Here is a 19,494-nt window from a genome sequence, read left to right on the forward strand (position 1 = left end):
CTAGCATCGATAGATATTCATGATGTATAGAGCATAATTTATGTGCTCTTTACCGACACAACTCACACAGGCATCGCCATGGGAGATCCTTACGGATGACTGATGTAGTCGGTGTGCGTAGGAAGCGCCAGTATTGCAAGTCCGAGTTGACGCAGAGGTTGCCTTTGCGCCGAGGACCTGCTTCGGTTGTTAAATTTTGAAGGTCGTAAACATTTTTATGTTTGCCCATAAATATTTGCGCAGCTGAATGCGATTCTTGGACAAAAGAATATGCAATTGTCGCTACAGGACTTTGTTGTTTCTACAGATTTTAATTTGAAACTCGAAATGCAGTTTCATTATTTTGATTTTGTTGTCATTCATAAAATTATTGTAGCTCCGTGAATGCTCCAGTGCTCAGGCTTTCCTTAAAGCCTAATGCGTGCTCATGGGCAGGCTTTAATGCTGAACAGTTAATAAATAATATCTAGTATTTCGATGGATCCTTTTTGTAATATGTTGCTGAAATGTGCTCTTGCTTTGGGCAGTTCCATACACCCTGTAACCATTGAAAATGGGTCAAATAGGGTATTGCAGGTTGTGCAAATCCATGTGACGGTCAGAAGGAAGCATCTCTGACCTCATAATGAATATACATACATATATATATATATATATATATATATATATATATATCTTGATCAGCATCCGTCCTTTTTCCGTTCGTTCGTCGGTCCGTTTGTAAGATTGCCTTAAGAAAGACTTAAATATTAACGAAGGTCCTTCGATCGATCGATCTCTGGAACTATAAGAGCTAGAAACTTAAAATTGAAGCTCTCATATATATCACACATATATTTCTCTATAATTTTAATTGTAATTCTAATTCAATGGACACTAAATAAACTTGCTATTTGACTATTTATGTGTATGTAGAAGCAAGCACGAGTTAAGCCCGTACGAGTTATAAAATAATATTGGTTATTTTCTGTGCGTAAAGTTCTAGGGGTCATCCATGTTGAAAAGAAAGATAATTAAGATTTTGGCTGGGCGCTAAAATCTTTTTCTTTCGCATGCTGCGTTATTTTGCCATCAATTAATACCCCATAATACCATTGGCAATAAAATGTTTATAGTCAATTTGTCTATGCGATTCGTGCACGTGTCACATTTGTTTGTAACCCACAAATTGCATTGTTTTTTGTTCATTGGCAGCAACAATTTATCCATTAATTTGCTTTATTAATCTACCCAGATTTGGCATTTCCAGGGGATCGAGAACAGGGATGACAATGCGAATAGAAAAGTGTGCCCGCTTTTTGTTATTTTCGAATCATATTCCAAAGAACCTTTTCGTACATTACCGTAAAATTTCAATGTCACCAATGCCAGGGGCAATTTTTCTTCGGTCCGTACTATTACGAGATAAATTGTTGTCGATAAATTATCGACAGTCGGTCTTTCGGTAGCTCTGCTTCCCTCCCTTCTCGGTCCGGCGGCCCCGGGGGGCATGCCGGATGTGTATCCCTTTTTGAGAACATTTTTTATGTGAGTTATTGATGGTGTGCGTATGTGTGTGTGCATAGTCGAGTCGAATATGCGCGCTCTGCTGAATTTATTGCAGTTTGTTTTTCAATTTTTTAAATGGCTGGGATTTTGGGCTCTCCACAAGTGAGTTATTGTATTGTTGGCAACATCAAACGAATGCAATAATCGTACTATGAATGATCTAATCGGAAAGTACTTTTTTATGAATCAGCGGATTATTTGCTTCGACTAACCTTGGTAGTTCACTTAACCAAGTTGGCCACAGCAGCTGCTGCAGCATGCCTTTTGGAGAGAGGACAGGAGAGAGAGAGAAAGAGGAGCTGCTGCCCCCAAACTACTCGCACTTGACAAGTATTGGGTCGTAGTTTTTGATGGGTATACCTTCATATAACCGGAGATAATGTCAAATTTATTGCATTATTTTGCGCAGCGTGTTTTGCAGTTGTTATTCTTGATGGTGTTGGCAACATGCGTGCCCGCAACCCCACCTCCCCCATTTCCCGCCTTGGTCTTGCTGTTGTTGTTGTTGTGCATAAATCAAAAGGTAAATGGCTGCATTTTTATGACTGCCTTTTGCGCCATTGCCATCTCCGTTGCCCATCGTTCATCGTTCGCCTTTTGCGCTGCTTCGCTTTTATCACACAAACATTTCTGTGATAATAAATGCCATAAAAATGAAGAAATATGTGGTTAATTTTATGTGCTCTGCTGCTGCGGCTGCCTCATTTTTATATTCTCTTCATATATATGTATGTATATACATAAATGTTTTCGCGGCTACAAATTTTTCGCTTCTGCTCAGCGTTTTTACATCCCTGCGTGTAATTTATAATATTTTGTGTTATTTATATGCCAGCCCCATCCGCCCGTCCGCCCGTCCGCCCGTCCGCCCCCTCCGCGCAAACCATCTGCGGGCAGAAGCATCTCGTTTGCCGTTTGCCGTTTGCGTTCGCATTGCTAGTAAATAATTCACATGCCCCGGAAAATTTATGACGCTGACAAAGTAGCCGTAAAAATATGAATTACTTACGCTGGTACGTACTCGCTCCGACATACCTATGTGTGTACTTACTTATGTGCCGAGCACAATGCATATTTATTTTGGCATTTAACGCAAATGAGCCAAACTGAAAACTGGCAATTGCCAGCACCTTGTCCGCCTTGATGGCCGGCCCAAAAGCCGCAAATTACGTTTAAGCCGTATCGTGAGGTAACACGCTTTTACCTAATAAATCCATCAATTGCTGCGAAGGTTATCCGGCCCGGCCCTGCTTGGCCTGGCCTTGGCCAAGTGCCTAGAGCCTAGAGCCTAGAGCCTACCTGCAGGCCGCCCCTTGTTTTGGCTTATCCCAGTCCCAGTCCCAGTTCCAGTTCCAATAGCCAGGAATCTGCATTACGTAAATACCAATAATCAGCTCTAAGCTAAAGGCTTAAATGTTTATCTCGCATATTAACACATATCTTTCATTTGAATATCGCAGATTAAATACCCTTGCAGATGTTGTCCATAATGATATACTAATGAGATTTTAATATGAACAGCTCGTTTAGCAAGTAAAGGTATAAGGACAGGATTGTTTTAGCTCCAATGAGCTCGAGCAATATAATTGTGATATTACTCAAACATAGTTCAGAATTTGAAAGCAATTCAATTTATAATGTAGTCCGATTTTATGTATAAGTAAGAGCTTTGTTCATAATATGCGAGGTATACGTGATTTTATCAGAAATTAAATGCATACAAAAACTAATTTGTGGTTTTATCAACGCAGCTTGAAGGAACTCAATTTCCAGCTGATAGTTAGGATAATAGGTACCTGCTTTAAGGTGAGATGTTGCCATCCGACTGCCCCGAATACTCGTTGTGCAAAGAAATTGTTATTTTTTGTATTATTTTGTGGTTTGCTGCAGAATGAGAGTCAGCTATTTTTTATGCAAATGGTTGGTTTGTGGTTGAATTCACAGGCGCTGAATAAAAATTTAATTTAGAGCTTGATCTGCATGAATAAAGTCATCAGCAGGCACTCAGTGAGCTGTATTATTAAAATCGAATGAACTCAAGCAACCATTAAACTATTAAAAAAGTCTAAAGTGCATCATATGGCAACGCCAGCACATGCAGAACAGAAAACTCTCTCGCCTTGCAACTGGCGTGCTCTTATGGCGAGGCTTAATTAAGGCATACACAGGCACACATACATATGTGTATATGATACGATTACAGGAGGACAAAACATGTGAAAAATTGTTTGGAACAACTTTGACACAACGACAAAACAACGATTTCCACTTAAACAACAAACAGAAGCTCTTGTGGAAAACAAACCGCAGAACAGAGCCCAGAAGTTAATCGAAAAACGCTAAACAATGCCCGAGTCAGAGTTATTGTCGGTTCACGGGCGTTGGGGCAGGGGCAGAAGAGCCAGTCGCAGTGGATGTTGTGGAAGAGCGATGGAGAGCGGCAAACAAATTAATTTTTATATGACATTAAAACGAGCGAGCCGAGGCGATGGCATAAAAAGAAGAGTGGTTAAGTGTTGAGTGACTGAGAAACAAATCTCAGCGAAGAAAATGCGACTGAGCGTAGTAGAATGGCCTGGTGTTGACAGCCGACTGAGAGGGAGAGCGAGAGCGTGGTTGGAGTGGGAGAGCATGATTGAGTGTGAGCTCCAGATGCGCGTGACATATGTGTGAAGATAAAATTAATGTGCGCGTCAAAGGCAAACTTCCGCGAACAGCGCCAATCAGGCAAAGAAAAAAGAGCACTGCTCTCACGCTCAACTGTTGCTCTCGCATTGAGTGTTGCCGTGTTACAAAGAGGCACTGAGCCACAAATGTCCATGCAGCTGACTGACTGACTGATTGACTGAAAAAAAAAAAAACCTGCTTGGTCACTTTACGGCTTCCATTGCATGGCGCATGCGATTTGATTGGACAAAAAGTACGCCATATTTGAAAATTACACACAGTGCAGCTCACTCGCACAACACATGCCTCTCTCTTTTTTCCAACACTCTGAAACGGTGTGCAGCGCTGCTACCGGTTTTGAGCGCAAGAGAGCCAGCGGCACGACTCTCTGGTGAGCGCACACAGCTGAGCGTGATTTCGCTTCACTCTATCGCAAGTCTCCGAATGCCACTTCTGTTCAATTCAGTTCGAGTTTAGCCTTCGATGCGTTCAGACGTGTTCGGAAAAACTGAAATAGCAAGCAAAAAGTAAACTCTACATTCAACCAACCGCATACAACAGCATTTGTGTATCTGTCAGAACGTTCGCCAGCGACAACGTCGAGTGTAAAGTGCTTGAACAGCCAAAACAAAAGTGAAACATACGCCAGTTGGCCATTTGTCAAATCAGTGAACGCAAGCAATTTCTTAAATAAATAAGAAATTCAAAGTGTGCATTTTATTAATAAATATTCATAAAAAAAAAACCCACAAATATTTTCAAATCAAATTTTGCCGTCGCATTCCCCTTTGGATTACTCTACACAACAACAACAACAGCCAGCAGCTGCAATTTCTTGTATAGCTGCTCGGGCATAACCCGTCGCATTTTCTGTGGATTACCCGACAAACAAAAGCCAAAGCAGCTCCAAAATGGTTGTCTTGGAAGGTGGCGGTGGTGTTGTTACCATCGGCAATAACCAGTACTTGCAGCCGGATTACCTGGCACCATTGCCCACAACGGTTAGTACCAAAAAAAAAAAATGGAAAAATAAACTTAAAAATGGCACAACAGCCTTCAAAAAAAAAGAAAGAAAAAAATTGAAAATCTACCAAACACAAAAAAAAGAAAAAAACATAAAAATACAGAATAGGTAAAAATTCAGACACCAAAAGTTTGCATTGCTGCCTAAAATTGTTTTTTTGGTTTTTTATATGCAAAAGAGCTTAAATTAAAAAGACATTAAGATAATTTGAGGAAATGCAATTTTCGGCGAATGAACCATAAACATTTCATTTAAGAAATGGACTTAAACTACGTGTGAATACAAAATTATTATTTAAAATGTTTATTGGTAAGCAGAAGAGGAAAATTTGCATGGTGTTTTTTTGATGAATCATAGGAAAGGATAGTTTTGTTTAAATTGGAAAAATGATTATTATAGAAAACTAATCGCAAATTTACGACGCTTCCACTCGTCATTTAACAGATGGATGCCAAAAAGAGTCCACTCGCATTACTGGCCCAGACATGCTCACAGATTGGCGCTGATTCATCGGCCGTCAAGCCGCTGCTGGCCGTGGATAAGAACAAAAAGTCCGGCACGTGCTCCTCGTCTTCGACCTCGTCCAGCTCGTCGAGCAGCGCGGAAATCTCAGCGGCCAAGTCGCCCAGCCAGGCCAAGTCGCCCAAGTCCAGCACGCCCATAACCACAACCATTGGCAGCGAGATGAAGCTGGCCTTCAAGCCGTACGAGACGAACGTGCTGAGCCAGCAGAATCAGAACAGCTTCAAGAGCAGCGCCAGCCTGGCCAGCGATGAGCCGACCCGGCCCAGCTCCAAGAGCTCCACGCAGGAGCGTGTGCCCTCGCGCAACAAGTCAAACGCCACGCCCACCGATGCGGCACAGTCAAAGCCGGAGGGCATGCCCACAACGCCACATGACGGCAGCCGCAAGACAGTCTCGCCCGCCGGCTCCTCCCAGCGCGGCGCTAGTCCCATTGTGCGCTCCGGCATGGAGGTGCTGAACAATGCAAACGGCACAGCACAGCATCCCAAGGAGATGAGCAGCATGGCAGCTGCAGCGGCCGCCGCGGCGGCGGCTTACAAGGCAGCCGGCCCGTATGGACTGAATCCGCTGTCGGCGCTGTGCTGTCCGCCCGGCATGGAGCAGCACGCGAATCCAGCATTTCGTCCGCCGTTTGCCGGTGGCTTCTCGCATCATCATGCGGCCATGCTGGCCGCAGCGGCAAGCAGCGGCTATCCTGGGGCCGGAGCTGGCCCCGCCGGACAGCCCAATCCGTACATAACCTATCAGCGCATCAAGACACCAGCCGGTGGCGAGGCCATTGTGCCCGTCTGCAAGGATCCGTACTGCCCCGGCTGCCCCTACTCCGCACACACGCAACAGATGCTGATGGGCGCACCCTGTCCCGCCGGCTGCACGCAGTGCGAGCACCAGAAGTACGGCATGGCCATGGCCAGCGCCGGCCTGCCGCCAGCTCATCCCTACTCGCAGGCGGCAGCAGCTGCGGCCGCCAATGCAGCCGCCGCTCGCTCTGCACCCTACGTCTGCAGCTGGGTGGTGGGCGATGCCTACTGTGGCAAGCGCTTCCAGACCTCCGACGAACTCTTCACCCATCTGCGCACCCACACGGGCAACCTGTCGGATCCGGCTGCCGCCGCCGCAGCCCTGGCCCAGTCACAGGCTCAGTCGCTGCTCGGCACGCTCTTTCCGCCATCGGCCCTGCGCGCCGGCTACCCCACGCCGCCCCTGAGTCCCATGTCCGCAGCTGCCGCCGCGGCGCGCTACCATCCGTATGGCAAGCCGCCGGGCGCCATGGCGGGCGCCCCTTCCCCGTTTGGCGCCGCAGGCGCCTTCAATCCGGCGGCGGCGGCTGCCGCTGCTGCCCTGGGCCCCTACTACTCACCGTATGCCATGTACGGACAGCGCATGGGCGCGGCGCACCAGTAAGCGGCACGTCTTGGATACCAAATAAAGTAGGAAGCAAGGCGGTTAAGTGTTGTGCAACGATCGAAAAACATAGACAGATTGATAGTGTTGCAAACACAGCAACAACAAGTTACAACAGCTCTGTTTTATAATATAAATATTGAAATGATTTCAAAAACAAAAAAAAAGAAAAAGAAACAAGAAGAAAAAGATTATTAGTGTAACGCTGTCAGCGGCGTTCGCTGTTCTGTGATACTAAACTGTAGATTTGTCGAGCGCTAGTTACGTTTAAGTTTCAGATAACCACAGATACTACAACAGAGAATCCAAAAGCAAAATAATAATATCCATTAAAATATTTCAAGTCGTAGTTACAGTTATAAAAAAAAGAAGAATTTGCTCAGTTTTTGTTTGCATTACATTAACATGGATTTCGATTTCAATTTGAATCAAACATAGCGACATTGTTTTTTAACATTAATTTTTAAGACGCGTTTGTTCTCAAAGTTCAACCAAAGTTTTTCTATGACTTCCAATTTCTCCCGCGACCTACATATATATATAAATACATTTATGCAAATCGTATAATTATCAGGTTTTGTTTACTTATGTATACACATTTAACTGATGTTTAAGCTTTGTTTAATTTTAATTTGTCTAGGCTAAACTTAGTTCTTAATTATTATATACATACATGTACGGATAATAATATGATTACAAATTCAATAATGTTTTAAGTCACCTACACATATGTAAACTACTGCGTATAATAAAACTGTAATAACAAAAAACAAAGAACAAAGCAAAAAACAAAAAAAAAAAACAAACAAAAAAAAAATTTTAAAAAAATATACAAAAAGAAGATTTCATGTATAATTATTTACTGTGTATCAACTCAATGCATATAAATTAAAAACTCGCGATTACTTCTCAATGTATGCCACACAGCCCCAACATATGCAAGCTACAAAGGCAGCAACAATATATTTAAAAGTGCGCAGTAAATAAATAAGTACACGCAAACAATTCATATGGACAACAAATATACAAAAAAAAAAAAAAAAAAAAAACATTTTATAAAAATACAAAATCCATTTGTCTTCATTATTTAATTTGTTCCCCACTCTGCAGGCTCAAAGTTTGATGATTTGCCACAAACGATGTTGACCTGGACATCAACACAGACAGACAATCCATCAAGTCGCTGTCTTATATTGTGTTCATTTATTCTCATCAATGTTCGTGCAGCTTTTTTTGGATTTTCGGGAACCTATTAGACAAGATACAAGTCATATTTTGTATATATATCTATATATATATATATGAAAGAACGATTCGATCACGTTTTAAATTGTTGCCAATTATCTATATACAAAATATCTTAAAGAAGGGCATTGCAATTTCATCACTTAACGATAATTTAGGAGTAGAACCGATCATTTGAGTATTTTGGTATTTTGGTAAAACTAATTGAGATTAGCAAATTATATTAAATACCGCCATACTCGTGCTAGCTTATTTTATATCAGAGTTGTTTAAAAAAACAACAGATTTTGTATCTTTTGGAAATACTTGTTTTTGCTATCAACATTATCATTTTTATTTAAAAGCTGCCCGCTTATTGGGCAATAATTTAAGTTCTTGTCAAACCATTGACAATTATGCATTACATATGCCTTTTTATTTATTTAGGGGCGAGTTAAACATCCACTCTTTGAGGGAGGTCATCCACGGAATACCTAGCTGAAATTGTGACATACTCGTGTTAGATGGATGCGTTAGACAGGATTCGCGCTTTACTTATTTATTATGAGAAATTATTATAAAGGTAAGAGCAAAAAACCTATGAAAATGTCTCTCATGTAACGTTGCAAACTAAAGCGGTTAAACTAGTCGGATTGGAGCCTCTAAGATATTGCTCAAATCGGGTAAGAGATGAACTAGAGTACGAATACAAGTGGGATACGATAGAACCTCAAGGTGGGAGGCAAATGTATATATAGTAGACCTTTAGTTAAGCTCCTATAGGTGCCTTAGCATTCCTACAATAATTTGTGTACTTGATTGCAATCCACATAGTCATGCCTATTTAGCTTATGAATGCTCTTAAAAGCTAGCTTTCTAACACATAACACAATTTTTTCTCATTTATATTATACATTGCGGCTCAGTTCCTTGTTAGGCGAGTCCACTTCTGTCATACAAGTAAAAAACAAAGGAACAAATACTTGTCAGCTTAAAGCATTGAAGAATGTGCATTTCATTTGCTTTAGTATGAATGAAAATGAATTAAAAAAACAATTTAGGTTCCTTCGCGTGGAGTGGAACTCACAACCAACCATCAACCGACTTAACTACTTGCCACAGCCTCACCAACCATAGCAGGGATTTATTCTAGCAGCATTTTCACATTTTCAGTTCGTTATATATAAGAATATATATTTTTATATGTATATGGAAATTGTTGAAATTTCCGCTAGCTGCCGCAAACACTTGCTTTCTGCGTTTCTTAAACGATCTTGATGAAATTTTCAGCAGTAAATAACTTGATCCATATATACTTTTCTAAAAGTTGCAGTTCACATTTGGTGAATCTAAATTTTAAAACTTAACAGGATTTTAATATCGGTTTTTATCGATTGCTTAGAAACGGGGCGTGTTATTGACTATTTTATACAAAGTTGCGCGAGCACTAGAAAGATCTAAGTTCAATGGATCCTTGCTTTTTTTGCTTCTCAGATACTCGCATTCATATTTATGGATAGACGGACTCAAATGATATTGTCCAACAATTTGTATACTTGAAGGGTGTGGGAGATGTATTTTTTTGACCCATTTTGATCCATTTTGTACTAATTTTAAATGAATTCAGGGTGGGAGCTTTCCTGGTAAAAATATGAAAACCATTTATTTTGTTCAACATTAATATATGTATATTATATGTCTTCAAGGGTATTTAGTCGCCACTTTCTGTAAAATTATTCCAAATTAACGTGTTTCCATTCTGATGAACTGATCTGTACTTACTATATCTTTTTTGTAGTTATTATTCTAAAAAACGGCTTGACTTGAAAACGATCGGCTTTCATTTAAAAGTCCAATCGCAATCAGAAGTCGATGCTGCATTCCGAATTTCGTATGCCAGATGCATAAATTGTGTGCGGCGTTTCGATTTTAGCCCACAAAATTTGAAATTCATGAGCGAGACCAGGGGCCGGGGAGGACGTGCAGAGGGGCCGAGGTGGGCGCGTCATTTGCGCAAGCGTTAACAAACTCTCGGCGACAGCTATAAAACACCCAAGCTGAAATTAAAAATCAATAAAAGAATACATTAAATCAATTGACATTCAACGAGCTGCGCTCAGAAAATCCCACTTAGTTACAGAGCGCTGACAATTATTATTCCCATACAATATGACACGAGCGCCACAATCGGGCGTACATATCTTTTAAGCAAATTAATTGTGACAATATTCAATTGATTTGATTTAAAATTATCGCCATCAGCTGTCAAACGTTCAGCGACTGTGATTTGTTCAATTGTTTCTACACATTTTTTTCGATTAGTTGCGAACCCAGAGCCCAACCCCTATGTAATAATTAGGGACTTGCTCGCCCAGAGTTTCAAACACTCTCTACTCACGTCCACATTCATACATGTTCATTCAGTTTCTAATTAAAAGAGGCTGTCGTAATTAATTTCTTCAGATATATTTCACATAGTTTCGAATATCCCAAACCGCTGGAGATAAAAGTATAAAATGCCTTTGTAAAATGCCTTTGTAAAATGTTTCATGCTGAGAATAATTTCGCTATCCTGCAAGTTATATCGAATATTTGAAAATCGGAACTCCAAAAGTAACCCAAGTGCATATTAAACGCTTGGGCCAAAAAGAGCATGTCATATTCGACTACACGAATCCGTTTGGTCGATTCGTTTTTTCTTGTTCTGATTAACAATAACAATTTTTTTGATTGTCCAATTTCTGTTGAAAGATCTGTGATCGTGTTTTTATTGCTGGCACATGTTTTTTTTTTTTGTCTGGCGCTTGATTGCCATGTCTTCAATTTTTATTTTGTGTTCCAAATTGAATTTATTTACATGCATCATATTTCTTTTGTATTGCTGTGTTGTCCATGTTAAACAATTTGTTTTGTTGTCAACACTCGCGAGCGACAACAGCAGCAACCACTAGACAAACTACATGGCAACTTGTTGTTATAAATAGACTCGCTTTGCTTTGTTATTGTCTGTCCAGTGGGAGAGGAGAGCGGGTCTCGCCTCGCTCGCTGAGACGTTGCCGCTCCAACTTGGGCCTCTCTTGCACTTCTTTTGGATTCGTTTTCGTTTTCTTTTCTTGTCTTGCGATCTCTCGATGCGCTAGTCTTGTGCTTTGCTTAGTCGTGTCTGCTCAACTGGCTCGTTGGTCTAGGGGTATGATTTCCGCTTAGGGTGCGGGAGGTCCCGGGTTCAAATCCCGGACGAGCCCAAGTTAAGTCGATTATTTTACTTTATGAAATTTATTTTACATTTTATTTAATGCATACATAATAAATATTATCAACTTTGCCCAGCAGGAATTTAAATGTTTATTATTTAAAAGACACTTTCAATGTCTAGAGGAAGCAATTCTTCGATTTATTAGAGTACGCAGTAATCAAAATTGAGTGGAACAAAATTGCCGAAAATGTGACTCAATTTATGGGCGATTTTAAATAGTCTTGTGACTCAACTATATCTAATAGAAATTGAAATTCCCGTAGTGCTTTATGGGCACCGTGAAATTAACGATAATCGATGGTTGTGATTTGAAAAGATTTTCTTAACTTTATGTCTGGGCGTGCGGGACAATATTTATTGCAGCTCCATACTAACAAGTCATATATGCTTTTAAGTTATGGCTATATGGCTATAAAAATCATTTTATTAGCTCGCTAGCATATAGATGTTATGATTAAACCACGCGAAGAGCTGACCATAATTTATAATCGCAACAAACAAGTAATATTTTGAAACTTTACACCACATGCTGACCGAATTTCGAATGCCCTAACAAAGACATTACCAATGTAATAATATACCAGGGTATGCTAATACACTTTTCAAAAATTGTGAGACATTTCGTAAACTGTTGTAAAATACATTTGATGCGTTTTAGCAGGAGGCTATTCTAATCAGAAGAGTAGCCAGTGTGTTTAATCGAGAATTCGATTCGCTCTATTGCGATCAAATAAATCGTGGCGACGATTGTATAAAACTTGATTGTTGACAACGTGGTGCTGTGATTTTGCTTCAGCTAAATTGATATAGAGCCACAGCGACAAGTTGACATTTAAGATCTGATGATTTACTCGCGGACTGCCGCTAATTTATGAGGTGTCGTTTTAGATTAGCGAGTGACTCTTCGGGTTAACATTCCTCCTTATGTAAGTGATAAGCTCTCTTTGGCAATTTAAAAAATAATTAAAAGTGTGCTGTTTTTATTCCCTGCAGAGGGTGTTCGAAATTTTGACACCAACGGGAACGGACGACAATATTATATAGCATTCACGCACGTCAGTATGTGATCTTAGTACTTCTGATCAACATCGGGTTACTAGAAAATGTACAAGCTAAAGGTCTTTTTTTTTCACAAAATGTTGACTTCCCGCACATACATACAATTTTATGAGAATGGAAATATATGTATAATATATGCATGTTTTGTAAAGGGAAGCTTCACACTCCTAACTCTAGCATGCGGTTGGGATTATTAATATATGTGTAAATAAAAATATGTATATATATAAACATATATTTACATTCACACAAGACACACTTCTATATTCAAAAGCTTACAAAATATTATTTTCTGCTTTTAACACAAACTTCAATAAATATTACAACATATCCAGCAAAATGGTTTGCATTCGTCAAGCTTAAGGGCCTTGTCGATATAGTTCCCAATCTTTCAAATACTTGTTTTCGAGATACTCTAACGCATTACAATTAGTGGAAAATTACAATACTCTTATCAACAGTGGAGCATAAAACACTAAGCAGAGCCAACAAATGCTCTCCCCATAGCTGTATACTGAGTGTGATGTTGCGGAAAATGGATTTGGTGAGCCATAAAATCAATATCTATTAAAAACCTTTTCCAAAACTGTAGCCAATGAGCATTTGGCTTCGCTGGATCTGCTTGCTTGCAGCAGCAGCTGCCCCTTTATGATCCATAGACATGTTAGCATTAATTATAGAGCCAGATGATGAGTGATGTCAGCGTAGTCGTTGCAGCTAATTAACAGCTTTGTTATAAATTACAGCAAAGTCATTAAAATTGTCGTGTCTGCCCTCCTGGAGGAGCGTCAATCATGCGTGGGTCGACATACATAGATGTGACATCCAGGGGCGTTCAGTGAGCGAGGCAGCTAATCGAGTAGCGAGTAGCGAGCAGCGGATACATTTGTATCTTTTAGTTGCTCAAGTGCTTGTTGCCCGCTGTCAGCTTCTTGATGATTTTTCAGCGTAATTTTTCTCTGGTCGCAAGACACCCCCGCTGTGTTTCTTGCCAGCGTAGCTGATGTTGTGACATTGTTGCTGTTGCTGCCTGTTTTGTTTTAATATTTATGGCTTCCTCGTGTCATTTTTATAATGTTGCGTTTGACACTTTCCCTTTGGCTCCACTCCACTCGCGGCCCAGTATCTGACACTATATGGGCGGTCGCGGTGTCTCTCGTGCTCGTTTTCATTTTCGTTTTCGTTCTCGTTCGATGTTTTATGTTGTTGTTAATATTAATTTCTGAGTTTTTCCTTCAGTTCTTAAAACGACATTTGTAGCTGACACGACAACAGCGCCGACTGTCAACAGGCACTTGGTAGGCATTTATTTACATTTTTTCTATATATACATACAGCCGAACGCTGCCAGAGTTGACTCAAATTTAATGGGTGGTGCCTAGAAAATATGGGCTGCTCTTCTTGCGCATCTCTTTTGCAATATCTGAACAATGTGTCACGCTCATAATTCTGGCGATTAGGCGACTGCACCTAATGTCACGTAACGTAATCGCATAAAATTGACGGCAAGGAAACAAGAAATAAAATACGATATGCAATGCGCAATATAAATGCTGTATACATAAACACACGCGGGAAAATTTAAGGCCTTGCCAGACCTTCAGTTGTAGCTGCGACATAAATACTTCAGCTGCTGTGATTATTATTATGGCACCCTCCCTCCCACCCTTCCACCTGCCCACCTGGCCAGCGTGAAATGGCCCGACGGTCTGCACAATGGAGCGAAAAATACGTTGGCCAAGTTGTCGGCTCAGTTGACGGCTCATGTTGACACTTCAAAGCGACCGCTGACTTTTTGGGAGCGCGTTTCGTTGGCTCTAATATATTATTGATAGCTACATATAAGTATCTGAACGGGTGGACGTATCGCTGGTCAGTGGTTAAATTGTTTTGCTTTGTCTGCCTGTCCACACATTTGGCCATCATAAATTATATGGTTCACGGGCTAATACAGTTCCTTTAGGGCTTTAGATTCCATAAGCCCACTTTGTATTAAATGGCTTGGCCATTCTTGAAGCTTGTGTAAATCAGGTCAACGCAAACTGTCATCAGGCTCAACAAGCTATGAAATTGTTTTTAAGTTGTCATATATTTAGCTTTACAGCTACTTTTCCATTTGAAGTATACCCCGTGCCCGTTGAAAATCTTGGGTTAGTTTTGTGCAAATGTATTTATCAATCAAAAGAAAGAAAATATCTCCGACGCCGTCATATGTATATATTTGTTTGCTTCTTATGAGCTCAGAAACCGTGAGAGCTTGAGCTTGATATAGACTTTCGTTTAGTATATACAGATCTAGAATATTTCACAGAGCACCGTTCTCCAAATAATTAAATACAACAATTATTAACTAGCATTTAGGGGCCATATTTGTAAAGATCGAACAATAAACACCGAAACAATTAACGAAAATAATGTAGGTAGAGTTTTCGTGATGGCAGCTAGGCAAGGGGCCTGACTAGAGCACTATTACCTATTTTGCATTACAGTCAATAAATAATAAAAACGCCGGGTTAATGTTCAATATTTTTAAAAGATATGTTTTAAATCTACCCGTAAATCTACCCAAATCTACTCAAATCCGAATGAAAAAAAAACAACTGCGATAGATCAAAATAAAATTGGTAAATGGAATAAGAGTAAGAGATTAATCTGAACAAGGCGTTGTTTGAGTATCAAGAAGGACACAAACTTACAAAAACAAGTTCAAGCGAAGCAATCGCATCCATCCGACTGCGCAATACTCTGCCCACTGAGATTAATTCAGTCGCAAGAACACTTCTTGACTGTAACCTCAAACTACAGCTTAAAGAAATTGAGGAAAGAATATCGCAGGATGATGTAGCGTGCCTACAAAAAGGAGAGCAAGATAAACACAGCTTAAGCCGCTTATAAAATTTTTAACTTTGTAAATACAGTACAATTTTGAACACAATTTTGTTAGCTGTAAATGCGCAGCTGATGTGTAATACTTACTTGTTTCTGCCTACTAATATACCCCAAATAATCTAAGGAGCATAAATATTTCATGCACTGTCAAGATAGCCGATAGCTGAGGACGTCTGTTAAGTGTTATATCGCCAGAAGTTGCTAAATATGTGCTTGACCTGCTGCTGCTGCTGCTGCTGCTGCTGCCGCGGCTGCTGCTGCTGCTGGCTATGTCCGCTGCCTGTTGTTGGCCACATTATTAAGCCAATTCAGCAGCAGCAGATAAATAAATAAAATTTGAAACATCGCCGCAACAATAAAAGGCGACAGTACACGATTTATTAAACGTAGCCGCGGCTGATTTCGTTGTTGTTGTTGCTGTTGTTGTTGCTGCTGCTGCTGACCAAATGAAGAGGCAGACATAACAAGCAGCAACGCAGCAGCAGAAGCAGCAGCTGCCACTGTTGTTGCTCACATTACTCTTTTTGGCGTGGCAAAGACAACAACAACAACAACAAACTCAGATATATTGCTATATAGAAAACATACAATACTTTAGGTTGAGGCCAAAATGACTAATGACCAGCGATTATCAAGCGATAAAAGGCAAGAGACCACAACAACAGCAGCAGCAACAACAACAACAGCAGCAGCAGCAGTAGCAGCAACAACAACAACCATGATAATTTATTATTGTTTTAAACATTTGTGTTTTGCGCTCAAACGAGATACATTTGTCTCATCTAGAGACCGTCGCCTTTATTCATTAAGACAATAAAGAAAAGGGTCTCCGAAATATTTACGTATATATGGAAATACAGCATACATAATGTTAATATAAATATGGAACATACATATTCAAATTTTTATTTTCTTAAAGCATATGTATGTTGATGGCTGCAACTTGTAATTAGTTGGCCTTTTATAACCCGCTTATTTACTACTGTCTGGGTGTTAAATTTGCTGCTACCAGAAGCGGCAACAGCAACAGCAAAAGCAGCAGCACAAAACAGGCAACAATAATAAACTTGAAGATTCATGAAAGCGGCAAAGAAAAATAAACAGCAAAAGAGACGTAAATCTTGGTCTTTCAGTATTTCATTTCTTTTGTGGCCCCAACACCAAACAACCTGAACTATCTCAAGCCATGAAATAAAGGCTTAACTTAACTTAATATAACTACGAAGCCTGGTTGCCCTTGCCGAGCTATATCTCTGGCTATACGATATGTGAGAGCAACAGATTATTACTATATCAATATTATTATTATATTGTTTATTGATGGCCAATTATTTAATCATATAATACATTCGTACATTTATGTATTGATAAAATTAAATTGTATTTGATTAATTTAAAGAGTTAATTATTGTGGTTGTCAGAAGTTGGATTCAGAAGTTGGGGTTTGATTAATTTGAAATAATTTATATGTTAACAGAAAATCAAAAGCAAAAGCTCCCCAAATTGAGACATACTCCAGCGCACCGTTTAGCATACATCATGCGTTAACTGAAAGGCCTGCGATGTAGGGTATTCAAATATGGGTATAAGCGAGCTTGAGCAATGATGTTTGCGCGGCTCGTTGTAAATGTGAATTGGCCGAAATTAAAAATAAATTTATGACTTAAGTGGCTATAAATTATATTTCTTGTTAAAATTCTATTGTTTCTGTGTTGGATTTTTAATTTTGTTTTGTATCTTTTGTGCTCGACTTTCTTTTCATTTATTTATTTTTTCTAAATTTTAAATTATTCACCATGTGCCCTGGCACATAAATTTCTGGCATTGCCTTTTCTGACATTATTTACGACCTGCTAATGAAGTTGAGTAGTTTCCCGATGATTTGCACAAAGATATTTCATTAATTATGAACATGAATAAAACAACGTCTAGCTGTACTCGTATTTTATGGCCGATCCCATATTGAAGATTGCCTGTTCACAATTGCTTGCAATTAATTGTAAATCTGTACCGGAATACCCACTGATAAGACGTCCCACTTCAGCACATGAAGCCACTTGAAAACAGATCAAGTCACATAAATTTCAGCCGCCATTCCAGACCTTTGTTTATTACTGAAATACGAAATACTTGAGGTCTGTTTGACTGTGTACGCTCTTGCTGTTGGTGTCTGAGGTCTTTTGGGTGATTTGTTATTTATTAAACACTTCGACATAATTTTTTGTGTCCCGAGATTTGTAATACCCTCTGATCTGTACGGCAGCACAGCTCTCCGATTCATTTTGTAACGCCAAAAGATGACTCTAGAAAGCAAAATTGACTTTGCTATCAATATTATCACATGTTTTAGGTAATATTGTTTCTAAATTCTGGTGATGGTTCATTCATTCTTTCTTTATTATTATTAATTTTTACTTTCGTAGAAGGGCATTCGCTCTTCGATAATCTATAGTGTTTCCTCCGTAGTACCTTTGGCCTGACACTTTATCACGCAAACGGCGAATAGACAGCTCTGGAACATTTTTTTTTTTTTGGGGGGCTTCATGTGGGCGCAGCAGTTGAGAATAGAATATAATGGAATAGGTTTTAATAAAGAGGCGACACAATTGATGCGTCCATTAAACAGTGCCTAATCTAAATACAAGGCAATTAAAATTGAAATTTATGGCGCTAATGTGCCACATACTCGGAGGGTTTAAGATCTGGCCCCGCTAAAGGCACGCCTGTCGTCTGCCAGCTTAAGCCATTATATTTTATAGAAGTTTATGGTTCCGTTTTCGGGTGTAAGATTCAAGTGATAATTTGTGTGGGCAATTAAAAATTTGTTTGACTGCCGATTCGGGCGCTCAACTTGTAAGCTACCCACCAACAAATTTGTAATACTCACCGCTAAGTAAAGAGCTATCTTTTAAAAATAGCTTCGGCATAGCTTTTGTGGTATTTTCAAGATAAACAGAGAACGACGACGACGCATTGCAAAAGCCTCTGACAAGTGTCAACTGTGTGTGGAGTGAGCTCATTCCCATCAGTCTGGATGTGTTTTCTTTTAAAACATTTGGAAACACGACAAGCGCTATAGTAAATTTAAGTAATATACTATCAACATTTTGCGGCTACTTAGCTGCTTAGTTGCTCAGCTGCTTAGTTAAGGGGCAAAGATAATAAACAGCTTAACATCTGCATGGAATTGTGGAAGAAAACATTGCCGTGCGGTCTCGGACCTGCGCCGAGCTAGTGAGTCTCGTGAACGTGCTGCCTTGACAGCTGCTTTCTGCTGGAGACTGGCAAATGTCTAAATTTAGTAGCTCATACACATTTGGTTAGTTTGCTTTGGACCAGAACTGCCATTTAGATAACTCGGTCGGTAGATTGTGATCTTGAGATTTGCAAGATCTGTTTGTTGTCTTGCTCTCGTTGACGTTGATTGTTGGCTGGCACACGATTATCACTGCAGCATTCTATTTAATCTGCTTGATTGTTGTTTAAAGATCTCGGCAGTTTATCATACACTTTATGGCATACTCAACCAATTACCCGGCCATCCTAAACTAAACCCTCTAATTTATGGCATGGGTCGGCTTTAACAGCTTAACATCATCTTTTATTACTGCACATCTCAAGGGAAACATGTCATAAGTATGTCAAAGCAGGGATCAACATTTTTTCGTAGACTTATATAACAGCCACAAAAGTTGGTTTACAGTTGCTGCAATCTCTCCTTAGCTTATTGATATCACCCGATTATCGTTTGAATACTCGCTTCGCTAATTCATGATAATCTCTGTGATTTATATTTTATTACCTAACAGACGTTTTATTGCACTTAGCTTTAATTTTGAAATTGGCAGCTTTTAGTTTGAGCTCCGTACCTCTCACGAAGGTGTGAAAAGCATATTTT

The 19,494-nt window shown here is 39.8% G+C and overlaps 1 protein-coding gene, 1 long non-coding RNA gene and 1 other non-coding gene across 5 annotated transcripts in view; 2 read left to right on the forward strand and 1 right to left on the reverse strand.

Annotated features, from left to right (window-relative positions):
- Positions 1–7,394, forward strand: part of noc (no ocelli) — a 142,445-nt gene extending 135,051 nt beyond the window's left edge. For 2 of the 3 annotated variants that reach the window (XM_070208831.1, XM_070208832.1), the window contains one exon: positions 5,684–7,394. In XM_070208831.1, the coding sequence (XP_070064932.1) occupies positions 5,684–7,168 (1,485 nt within the window). In that variant the 3' untranslated portion in view covers positions 7,169–7,394. Of the gene's footprint in view, positions 1–4,667; positions 5,217–5,683 lie in introns of those variants that run through there. The other variant, XM_002057551.4, reaches the window with a different exon arrangement.
- A 2,605-nt stretch (positions 7,395–9,999) lies between these two features.
- LOC116651454 (uncharacterized) lies at positions 10,000–15,663 on the reverse strand. The gene is made up of 3 exons (XR_004304453.2): positions 15,404–15,663; positions 10,175–10,449; positions 10,000–10,117 (listed from the first exon to the last, which is right to left on the reverse strand). It is a non-coding gene; the product is annotated as an uncharacterized lncRNA (long non-coding RNA).
- On the forward strand, positions 11,566–11,637 carry TRNAP-AGG (transfer RNA proline (anticodon AGG)). Its single transcript has one exon. It is a non-coding gene; the product is annotated as a tRNA-Pro (tRNA).
- Positions 15,664–19,494: the final 3,831 nt, after the last annotated feature.

The sequence above is a fragment of the Drosophila virilis genome, chromosome 4 (genome assembly GCF_030788295.1).
Source record: "Drosophila virilis strain 15010-1051.87 chromosome 4, Dvir_AGI_RSII-ME, whole genome shotgun sequence".
Classification (NCBI taxonomy): domain Eukaryota; kingdom Metazoa; phylum Arthropoda; class Insecta; order Diptera; family Drosophilidae; genus Drosophila; species Drosophila virilis.